Source organism: Centroberyx gerrardi, chromosome 11 (genome assembly GCF_048128805.1).
Source record: "Centroberyx gerrardi isolate f3 chromosome 11, fCenGer3.hap1.cur.20231027, whole genome shotgun sequence".
In the NCBI taxonomy this organism is placed as follows: Eukaryota; Metazoa; Chordata; class Actinopteri; order Beryciformes; family Berycidae; genus Centroberyx; species Centroberyx gerrardi.
In genome coordinates this window covers 446,772-458,820 of record NC_136007.1, presented here as the reverse complement: position 1 = coordinate 458,820, position 12,049 = coordinate 446,772, and the positions used below count along the sequence as shown (strand labels likewise).

Genomic DNA, 12,049 nt, shown 5'->3' with positions numbered 1-12,049 from the left:
GAGACAACGTTTCAATTTAAAACTTTATTTATTTAATGCTGATGTCAGCTGCTTTTAATTTAGTATCACTGCTGTAATAAATGTAATGTAATGTAATGTAATGTGTAATATAATATAATATAATATAATATAATATAATATAATGGTTGTGTGTATTTCAGTGTTGCAGCTGAACGGTTCGACTCGTCTGCAGGTTCGACTTCACTCCAGACTGTTCACAGTCTGCGCTCACAGCTGGAGCTCACACCTGTCTGACCTCACCTGCACTTACCTGGGACACAGGTGGCTGTGTGTGTGTGTGTGTGTGTGTGTGTGTGTGTGTGTGTGTGTGTTTTTGATTTTATTTTCAGCGTCCAGCTCAAACCACACCACACACATATAACATATACACTGACATAAATATACAGTACAACATATATATAACATATACATATATAACGCAAATATACAGTATAACATATAACATAACATAATAAACCAAGTGTTAGCGTATTTCTTTCATAATCATCAAACCAAAACAAATACAAATATACAAATTACAAAGTACAAATGTTCCACAGAAAGTAATTTCAGTTCACAGATTCAAACCGTTTTAGAACCGGTTCTGTCTCTGCAGAGCGGGTAACGTGACGCTGCTGCCGGCGCGACCGGACCACTCACCGTTTGTAACCGTCAACATCGACCGCAACGGAACCATGGAGCTCAACACCAGGTAAACCAGAACCAGGACCAGAACTAGAATTAGAACCAGAACTAAAACTAGAACCAGAACCAGAACCAGAACCAGAGCTAGAGCCAGAACCAGAGCCAGAACCAGAACCAGAATTAGAACCAGAACTAGAACCAGAACCAGAGCTAGAGCCAGAACCAGAGCCAGAGCCAGAGCCAGAGCCAGAGCCAGAACTAGAACCAGAACTAGACCCAGAACCAGAACCAGAACTAGAACCAGAACCAGAGATAGAGCCAGAACTAGAACCAGAACCAGAACCAGAACTAGAACGAGAACCAGAACCAGAGATAGAGCCAGAACCAGAACCAGAACCAGAACCAGAGCTAGAGCCAGAACCAGAGCTAGAATTAGAACCAGAACCAGAACCAGAACCAGAAGTCAGATTCTTGCTGTCCATGTAAACAGAGTCAGTGTGTTTTCTGTTTTCCTGTTCCAGTGAAAGTTGTGTTGGTGAGCGAGTGATGTCACTGAGCTGTGACAACCAGCGTGAGTACCTGCACTCTAAAAACACTCCTGTTAAAACACTCTGCACTCTAAAAACACTCCTGTTAAAACACTCTGCACTCTAAAAACACTCCTGTTAAAACACTCTGCACTCTAAAAACACTCCTGTTAAAACACCCTGCACTCTAAAAACACTCCTGTTAAAACACTCTGCACTCTAAAAACACTCCTGTTAAAACACCCTGCACTCTAAAAAGACTCCTGTTAAAACACCATGCACTCTAAAAACACTCCTGTTAAAACACTCTGCACTCTAAAAACACTCCTGTTAAAACACTCTGCACTCTAAAAACACTCCTGTTAAAACAATACACTGAATATATAAAGTTGCAATAAGCTAAATTTTCTGCCCACTATGGGCGACAGAAACAAGTTTACCAGTTTAACAAGTTTAACAAGTTTACAAGTTTAACAAGTTTATCAAGTTTATCAGTTTAACAAGTTTACCAGTTTAACAAGTTTAACAAGTTTACAAGTTTAACAAGTTTATCAAGTTTATCAGTTTAACAAGTGTAACAAGTTTAACAAGTTTATCAGTTTAACAAGTTTAACAAGTTTATCAGTTTAACAAGTTTAACAAGTTTAACAAGTTTACAAGTTTAACAAGTTTAACAAGTTTACAAGTTTAACAAGTTTAACAAGTTTATCAGTTTAATAAGTTTAACAAGTTTAACAAGTTTATCAGTTTAACAAGTTTATCAGTTTAACAAGTTTAACAAGTTTACAAGTTTAACAAGTTTATCAAGTTTATCAGTTTAACAAGTGTAACAAGTTTAACAAGTTTATCAGTTTAACAAGTTTAACAAGTTTATCAGTTTAACAAGTTTAACAAGTTTAACAAGTTTACAAGTTTAACAAGTTTAACAAGTTTACAAGTTTAACAAGTTTAACAAGTTTATCAGTTTAACAAGTTTAACAAGTTTAACAAGTTTATCAGTTTAACAAGTTTAACAAGTTTACAAGTTTAACAAGTTTATCAGTTTAACAAGTTTAACAAGTTTATCAGTTTAACAAGTTTAACAAGTTTACAAGTTTACAAGTTTACAAGTTTAACAAGTTTAACAAGTTTACAAGTTTAACAAGTTTAACAAGTTTACCAGTTTATCAGTTTAACAAGTTTACCAGTTTAACAAGTTTACTAGTTCAACAAGTTTACCAGTTCAACAAGTTTACCAGTTTAACAAGTTTACCAGTTTAACAAGTTTAACAAGTTTAACAAGTTTATCAGTTTAACAAGTTTAACAAGTTTATCAGTTTAACAAGTTTAACAAGTTTACAAGTTTAACAAGTTTATCAGTTTAACAAGTTTAACAAGTTTAACAAGTTTATCAGTTTAACAAGTTTACAAGTTTACAAGTTTAACAAGTTTAACAAGTTTACAAGTTTACCAGTTTAACAAGTTTAACAAGTTTACAAGTTTATCAGTTTAACAAGTTTACCAGTTTAACAAGTTTACCAGTTCAACAAGTTTACCAGTTTAACAAGTTTACCAGTTTAACAAGTTTAACAAGTTTAACAAGTTTATCAGTTTAACAAGTTTAACAAGTTTACAAGTTTACAAGTTTAACAAGTTTACAAGTTTACAAGTTTAACAAGTTTAACAAGTTTACAAGTTTATCAGTTTAACAAGTTTACCAGTTTAACAAGTTTACCAGTTTAACAAGTTTACTAGTTTAACAAGTTTACAAGTTCAACAAGTTTACTAGTTTAACAAGTTTACAAGTTCAACAAGTTTACAAGTTAAACAAGTTTACTAGTTTAACAAGTTTACTAATTTAACAAGTTTACAAGTTAAACAAGTTTACTAGTTTAACAAGTTTACTAGTTTAACAAGTTTACCAGTTCAACAAGTTTAACAAGTTTACCAGTTTAACAAGTTTACTAGTTCAACAAGTTTACCAGTTCAACAAGTTTACCAGTTCAACAAGTTTACCAGTTTAACAAGTTTACTAGTTCAACAAGTTTACCAGTTTAACAAGTTTACTAGTTTAACAAGTTTAGCATCATGAGAATGTTTTTCAGGAGTGGGAGGCGGAGAGCGCCGCTTTTAAAAAGCGAGGGAGGAGACGAGCTAGTTTTAAAAATGAAAAGCAGCTGGATGGAGGGGGAGGAGCTTCGTTCAGCAGCAGAATCTGACAACAGCTTTAGAAAAGAGGAGAAAACAGCAACACAGCTGGATGTTGGTTTACATCATGATGTCTCAGTTAAATCTCCACACAGCAACATTAGCTTCAGGATTGGTTAGAAGGGCTGATATTGCTTATTGTAGGTGTAACTACTCAGTGTGTTGGATGTATAGTGTAAAACAGCATCTGTGTGTTTTAGCTTGTGGTGTTCGTCTGGTCTCCATGGAGACGGGTGGCACAGGATCGTCTGAGACAGACCAATCAGCAGAGAGGAGGAATGGTCAAGGTACCAAAACAAACTATGCATCCCAAAGTGCTTTGGGTTTTATCATGACTCCTCCTTGTTGTTCAGTCTGACTCCTCCTTCTTGTTCTGCTCCTATCAGGTGTTAGAGTGGTGGGCGGGGTGGATGCTGGGAAGGGGGCGTGGCCTTGGATGGTGTCTCTCTATTGGAGGGGGCGTCATGTGTGCGGAGCCTCGTTGATTGACAGCGAGTGGCTGGTAACGGCTGCACACTGTGTGTTTGGGTGAGACACTCCTATCAGATTTGACAGATTATTTTAGTAGACTTTGTTAGACAGTTAAGTATTGTCATAATTTAGAATAGAGTCATCAGTGAACATTTTGATCCTTTAGGCTCATAGACTCCCAGTCTATGAGTTGAAGGGATCCAAACCAAGGACCGTTTAAAGAAGGAGAGGACATTTGGTCACTGTGCATTAGTGATGGAACGATATGATTGGATACTTGATAATGGGTTTAGGATTCAATACAACCACGATACGATGTGATCAATAAAAGTTCAGTGACAACAAAGTCTGACTGTTCAAAATTCTGTTTATTTCTGAGACACAAATCTTTCTAGCGATGCCATTGGCTGCTAGAATGTAAACAACAATTTATAATTTGGATGGAGAGCTTGTGAAACTGTGATGGTCAAGAGTCTCATTAGTGATTACTACAGCAGAATAACATGGAGCTGATATCACCATTCATGTTCCTGACAGCAGAATAACATGGAGCTGATATCACCATTCATGTTCCTGACAGCAGAATAACATGGAGCTGATATCACCATTCATGTTCCTGACAGCAGAATAACATGGAGCTGATATCACCATTCATGTTCCTGACAGCAGAATAACATGGAGCTGATATCACCATTCATGTTCCTGACAGCAGAATAGCATGGAGCTGATATCACCATTCATGTTCCTGAACATCCATACGGATTGTCACATTTCTACTGAGATATATTGAATTTCGATATATTGTCCCGTCACTACTGCACATCCATCAGAGCCAGAATGAAGAAATCCCATATAGTTAGTGAAGTGAATGGGAAATGCTTTCAGACTTACAGTCCATCAGTCAGGGAAATATTGTGTGAGGACGTTCATCCCATGTGTTATTGTCACGATCATGATCAATATTTTCTCTAAAATTAACCCCTTCCACAGTAAGAACCTTCATCTCCAGTTCTGGGTGGCGATGTTCGGTCTCCACTCCCACAGTGACAGTGGCTCACCGGACGTCCAGACCCGACGAGTCGATCAGATCATCATCAACAGACATTATAACAGACAGACCAAGCAGGCTGACATCGCCATGATGCATCTCCAGACGCCAATCAACTTCACCGGTGAGGAAACCTCTTAACTCACTAACTGTCTCAACAAATCATTTAATCTTATAGTTTATCTCTCTTAAAACATATTTTCAAGTCAAATTAAATCCAATTTATTTCTAAAGCGCTTTGAACAAACAGGTTGCTCATAAACTGCTGTACAGACATAAATTCTGATAAAATGAAGAGTTTAAAAGACTTTTACAAAATAAAAACTACCCTAACAGCACAAAACTGTCTGCCATCTAATCTTGTATTCAGACTTAAAATCTTAGTTTTCAGTTTGTTCTCAGTTTGGTGAGATTGTTTCTCTTGTTTCATGTCAATATAAACTTGTTTCAACAACTTTTATAATCTTTTTAAATCAACTTGATTCAAGAATTTTATTTTTTTTTGGTTACAACCTATTGACAGTTACAGTAATGACTCTACTGCACTGGAAACAATAGATTTACCTCAACTCACAAGTGTGTGTTAGAAGTGTGTTAGAAGTGTGTGTTAGAAGGTGTGTTAGAAGTGTGTGTTAGAAGTGTGTGTTAGAAGTGTGTATTGTGTTTCCAGCGGTCGTCCAGCCGGTGTGTTTGCCTCGGGACGATCAGCAGTTTGAGGCAGGAAGGAAATGTTTCATCGCTGGATGGGGAAGAGATGCTGAGCAAGGTGAGGAACTCTGAAGATCTGGATCTGAATCTGAATCTGGATCTGGATCTGGATCTGAATCTGAATCTGAATCAGAATCAGAATCAGAATCAGAATCAGCAGTGATCTGAGTCTGAACCAGAGTTCGGTGGTTCTGTTTCACTGTTAGAATTCTGCAGAACTGCGTTTGGTAAAACCTTCGTCACCAACCTGAGTCTGATGAACCGAATCTGTGAAAAAGCCACAGATGGAGAACAGCGTTTGCCTCGTGTTCGTCAGTGATTCAGTGAGACCTTCAGCAGACCTGCAGGTTTCTCCTCCATCAGGTCCTGGTTTTTATTTCCTGAATGAGTCCAGACTGCGTTCTCACTGCTGCGTTTACATGGAGCCTTTTAATCAGAATAGAAATGCCTCATATAAACGGCTCAATCAGAATAAACTGGACCGATCCGGATGAAATGTCGTTCCGATGGTTTAACCCTTTCATGATCCGGTCGATGGATAAAATGTCGTCATGTAAACTCTCGTTCGGATCACTTTCTCTGGTTGAATCTCTCGGCTCTTTCTGCACACGCTCGCGCATTTGACGCAAGTAACGTCAATTACGTTTACTTTTTTACTTTTTTTTTCCGGGAGAATTTGAAAGGATGACTGTTCTGAGCCCCGGGGCGACGGGCTTCACGTAGGCGGTGCTGACTCCGCCCACCCGGGACAGTTTCAGTGTACGGCGGTGAGAATTACAAATGGACCCAATAATTGCGGGTTCAAAACAAAATGTCTTTTTCTGACACTTATGGAGTCGCATGTTGTGATGAAACTGCAGCAGAAACAACGGCAGTAAAGAAACAACGGAGCCGAGCGGCCGGCGTAGGTCCGGCTGTTAGACCTGAAACATGTTAGAGAGCTGGAAACTTTTCTTCTGGTTCCAGAAACATCTTCATGCGACCGTTATATTCAGCTCATGGAAACGCTGCGTGGGAATCTTCCTTCGGAATGATTTCATTCAGAATTTTAAAAAATGTCTCCTGTAACCGCAGATGGAACCGCACCACAGTTCACTTAGAACCGGACTCAGAACCTCGTACAGCTGAACTCGGTGCCGTAACTCGGTCCACACCGAGAGAACCGAACCAGATTCAGACTGAAAGGCCGAGCTGACGCCTCCTGGATCTGAACCGTGCTGATCCTGGTGAACTGGATCCATCTACCTGCTGGGAAGTTTATATGATGCAACCTTACCTCTCTGCCTGTCTGTCTGCCTGTCTGTCTGTCTGCCTGCCTGTCTGTCTGCCTGTCTGTCTGCCTGCCTGTCTGTCTGCCTGCCTGTCTGTCTGCCTGTTTGTCTCTCCAGGTTCTCCAGCTGATGTTCTCCAGGAGGCCCAGGTTCCTCTGGTGAGCCAGGCTCAGTGTCAGGTTCAGTTACCAGAATACAACGTCACATCCAGCATGATGTGTGCCGGCTTCGCTGAGGGAGGAGTCGACTCCTGCCAGGTAACGGACTAAACTGGACCACCCTTAACCCGGACCGACCCGGACCGACCTGGACCGACCTGGACCGACCCGGACCGACCTGGACCGACCTGGACTGACCTGTGTCTGCTCCTGTTTTCTGTTTAAGTTTAAAGTTTAAAGTTTAAAGTGTGTTGTTGTTGTTTGCAGGGCGACTCTGGAGGTCCGCTGCTGTGTGAGGAGGACACACACTGGATCCTGACCGGTCAGTCACACACACACACACACACACACTGGATCCTGACCGGTCAGTCACACACACACACACACACACACACTGGATCCTGACCGGTCAGTCACACACACAAACACACACACACACACACACTGGATTCTGACCGGTCAGTCACACACACACACACACACACACACACACACTGGATCCTGACCTGTCAGTCACACACACACACACACACACACACACACTGGATCCTGACCGGTCAGTCACACACACACACACACACACACACACACACACTGGATCCTGACCTGTCAGTCACACACACACACACACACACACACACACTGGATCCTGACCTGTCAGTCACACACACACAGATGAAAGATTTATTTATGTCCACATAAATACAAGCATACAAAGGACATAAACAGTATTAATGCAGTCAGATATTGAGTCAGTCAGTTACAGAAGTGCCTGGTTGGCAGCCACAGTGCTGCAGACACACAGGAAGATAACAGACAGGATAACAGACAGGATAACAGACAGGATAACAGACAGGATCCACTTCATGGGTATAAAAAGCAGCTCCTCCTCATATTGACAGCAGATACTGAACAACACCTCTCTAACTGCTCGGCCTTCTCTGAGGGAGACCGGCCCTCTGAAGCCCCGCCCCTCCAGCTCGTCACATGACCCAGGCTGCCAAATATCAAAACTAAAAGTTTACACTTGTAGCCCAGATGTGAGACGTTCTGCTCCAGCTGTTGATATTTCAGCATCTTGGTTGGAAAGGCTTCCTCTAGGCTGCAGTCAGAAGTACAGCCGACCTCCAGCAGGAACAACATGAACTCTCTGAGATCTTCAGACAACAACATCAGAGTTAGCTGTAATATCAGAGAACACTTCTGAATCCTCGCTACAGACTGAACATGCTCGCTACAGACTGAACATCCTCGCTACAGACTGAACATCCTCGCTACAGACTGAACATGCTCGGCTTCACAGCAGAATGTTATAAAGCATTATAGAAGACCTGAAGATAGATCTGATATCTTTTGATATCAGATCCACTATTCTGTCGTGCCGACATATGTGTACACATGGATGTATAAACACTGGATCCTGACCGGTCAGTCACACACACACACAGACACACACACACACTGGATCCTGACCGGTCAGTCACACACACACACAGACACACACACACACTGGATCCTGACCGGTCAGTCACACACACACACATACACACACACACACTGGATCCTGACCGGTCAGTCACACACACACACAGACACACACACACACTGGATCCTGACCGGTCAGTCACACACACACACAGACACACACACAGACACACACACAGACACACTGATACAAACATACAAATGTAAAAATAAATGAATAATGAATACATTCTGTGTCCTGATTGGTTCCCGGCAGGTGTGACGTCGTTTGGGATTGGCTGTGGGCGACCTGAGAGACCCGGAGTCTACGCCCGAGTCTCCTCCTTCATCTCCTGGATCGCCCAGACCAGACGCTCCTCCTTCATCTCCTCCTCCTCCTCCTCCTCTTCCTCTTCCTCCTGACTGACCCTCCTCCTCCTCTTCATCCTCTTCCTCCTGACTGACTCTCCTCCTCCTCTTCATCCTGACTGACCCTCCTCCTCCTCCTCCTCCTCCTCCTCCTGACTGACCCTCCTCCTCTTCATCCTCTTCCTCCTAACTGACCCTCCTCCTCCTCTTCCTCCTGACTGACCCTCCTCTTCCTCCTCCTCCTCTTCTGGAGGTGAACACTTCGTCATCAGAAGTGTCTTTAATTCAGTGAAAACTGAGATCTAACAACAGATGGATGTTTCTCTTGTTGACATCAGGAACAAAGTTAAAGTTAAAGTTAAAGTTAAAGTTAAAGATGGAGTTGAATTTGAAATTACCTCTGAGCTCATAACACCTCAACACAAAAAATACCGACCAGGAAGTAGAGTAATTACAGTTTAAATTTATTTTGATCAAATGAGAATAAAAAGTCACCACAGCGCCTCCTGGTGGTTGAGAAAGGCTGAACTTCTCCACAAGCAATTAGATATTAAATTAAATTACATTATTACAAATTATATTCCAGTGAATCACACATTCGTTACACATAGGAAAACAACTTTACTATATTGACTGGAATCACGTGTGTGCTGTTAAAAGAAGGAAATAAAAGTTTTTACTATGTTTTATTGCAGTGAACTCAATTGTCGCTTAGTGTAGAAGGGAATTTGAATAAAGTTATCTTGTCTTGCACATAAAGTTTCAATTTTATTTTTCATTTTAATATAAAAACATCTTTGGTAACACTTTACATAATGTAGTTTGTAACATCACTGTTTTAACGAAGCCATTTGAATGGTGTGTTACACAGTAAAGTACATTATGTATTAGGGAGATTTTCATCAGGTACATACACAGTAATATTGTGTACTCACAATACTTCTCCATTGGTTAATACACTGGAATAAAGCCATTGTAAAGTGAAGTGTTACCCAAACGTCTCTCATTTGTTTTGATTTGTGTCACTAAAGAAAAACTAATATTCTCATGTTTTGAAAAACTCCAGTGAACTGAACTGTGTTGCAGTTCATCATCTGTCAGCAGAGCTCCAAAGTTAATGATCTTAATATATTATTTGAAAGAAAAAGGTTTTGTGTTTCAATGGGGAAATGAGTGTCCTGCTCAGAATGTGCGTATCTTCGTATCAATCGTTTCACGCTTTTAAATGCAATCAATAAAAAGGCGATTTTACTGCCGTTTTGCTTTTGAGCTGACACCACAGAGAAGGAAGGAGCGATGTGCATTTTTCCTTTTTGCTTTTAGTTTGTCAGTCCAGAAGAGAAGTCAGTCCAGGAGGTGTGAACAGGACAGGATCTGACCTCCGGACAGGACCGAGCTCCATGTCAGAGTAAAAGCCTGACATGTACCGGTCTTAACTTTCTTGTCTGACCGCAGGTTTGAATAAGCTCCGTTATAAGGTTTTTTTTAGCTTCACAGCTTGCTTTCTAACATAAAGTAGCCCTAGCTAATGTTAGCCTAGACAGGTAACAAGCTAGTGGCAGTTAGCCCAAATTACGACCAGACGTCAAGGAGCAAGCCAAGCACAACAAACTGGAATAGGTTAGGATGAAGAGGACTCAAGGTCAAGGTCAACAGGAGAAACCAGAACACCAAGCAGTTTAAACAGTAACGTATAGGACTAGGTAGATTTAGTCTTACTCTTGTTTATCTGTTACAGAATGTTATAATCTTTATTTGAGATCTGCCAGTTAAAACATTGAGCCAGTGACTTGGCTTTGTGCGGTTGGACTATCTTTTTGTTATTTAAAAAATAAAATCTTTGTTATTTATAAGAAATCTGATCCCCGACATCCAAATATATAGCTAAAATGTTCATAGTCCTAAATTATACAAATTAATAGGGTATATTTACTGAAGGCTGTGTCCATGGTACTGTGAGTTATTTTTTAAACTTGACTGTATTCTTGAAACAATTTACAGTTTACTAGCACACACAAGCTGGCCCATGTGGCTCTACTGTTGACTTTAATTAGCATAAATCATATGGCCCTATTTAATAATTCCACAACTTTATAGAAAGAATGACATTGCTGTGCCTGCGTACCGGCTGCCGTACGGCTCAGCAACAATCCAGTCTACTGGAAACTGGAAATGAATAAAAAAGAACATTTGAAATTCAAGTAAAGGTTTCAGAAGTCATGATGGTGCTAGAGCTTTTTTAATCCCAAGTGGGGAATTAGATTACGGCCCAACACGATACACAAAGAAAAAAAGTAACAAAATCCTAACAAATGATAATGCAAAAACCATTCAGCTGTCTCTGAAGCAGCATCAGAAAACTTCAGCCTGTTGCTGTTGATCTCTGTGATCAGAAGTGTAAAAAGTGAATGAATGGGAACAGAAGTGTTTGTTGAGGCTTGAAATAAATGAAAAAAAACAACAACTTTATTCTGATTTAACCGTGGTCTCTAAGTAGGCTACATTTTACATTTACGTTAAAAAGCAAGCTGTGAAGGTTAAAAAAAAACACTTTATGGCATAACTTTTACGTTACTTATTCAAACCGACAGATTTAATTGCCTCACTCGTCTCTGCCACGCTCTGTTCGGACCTATGGTTCGGACAGGAAGATGTCAATTACCGTTTAGCAACTTGGTTCAAACGGACAAACATTAAGGCTTTTATTCTGAAATGGAGCTCCTTCCTGTCTGGAAGTCAGGTTGGTTCGGTCCACTCCTCCCAACACTTCACTGCTTTTCTGGATCAACAAACTAAAAGCAAAAAGGAAAAATGCACATCGCTCTTTCCTTTTCCGTGGTGTCAATTCAAAATCAAAAAGCAAAAAGCGGTAAAATTGCTTTTTTATTTGTTGCACTTAAATGAGTAAAACAATTGATGCAAAGGTAACATGTGAGCGCCAGTTTTCACTTCCCCTCATCTTTGACTGAATATTAAAGGTTCCTACAACATCAGCTGTTAAAGAGAAAAAGATAAAATGGTTTCTTCATCATTCTGACAGACTTTTACTTTTTAACAGTGTGAAACCATTTAAAAGCTGGGATTAAATTAAAGATTACTTTCAAAATGTAACTTTATTACTTTTACTTTCATTACAGATTGCTTAATACCTTACATTACATTACATTCCTTATTTGAACAACCTAGCTTGATTGCTCTTTG

General features: G+C 40.2%; 1 protein-coding gene across 1 annotated transcript in view; it reads left to right on the top strand.

Annotated features, from left to right (window-relative positions):
• tmprss15 (transmembrane serine protease 15) overlaps window positions 1-8,902 on the top strand; it is a 17,388-nt gene extending 8,486 nt beyond the window's left edge. The window contains exons 17-26 of the mRNA XM_078286662.1: window positions 162-282; window positions 617-712; window positions 1,167-1,216; window positions 3,560-3,646; window positions 3,746-3,887; window positions 4,821-5,002; window positions 5,549-5,644; window positions 6,975-7,114; window positions 7,283-7,337; window positions 8,757-8,902. Coding sequence (XP_078142788.1) covers window positions 162-282; window positions 617-712; window positions 1,167-1,216; window positions 3,560-3,646; window positions 3,746-3,887; window positions 4,821-5,002; window positions 5,549-5,644; window positions 6,975-7,114; window positions 7,283-7,337; window positions 8,757-8,902 — 1,115 coding nt within the window. The remainder of the gene's footprint in view (window positions 1-161; window positions 283-616; window positions 713-1,166; window positions 1,217-3,559; window positions 3,647-3,745; window positions 3,888-4,820; window positions 5,003-5,548; window positions 5,645-6,974; window positions 7,115-7,282; window positions 7,338-8,756) is intronic.
• Window positions 8,903-12,049: the final 3,147 nt, after the last annotated feature.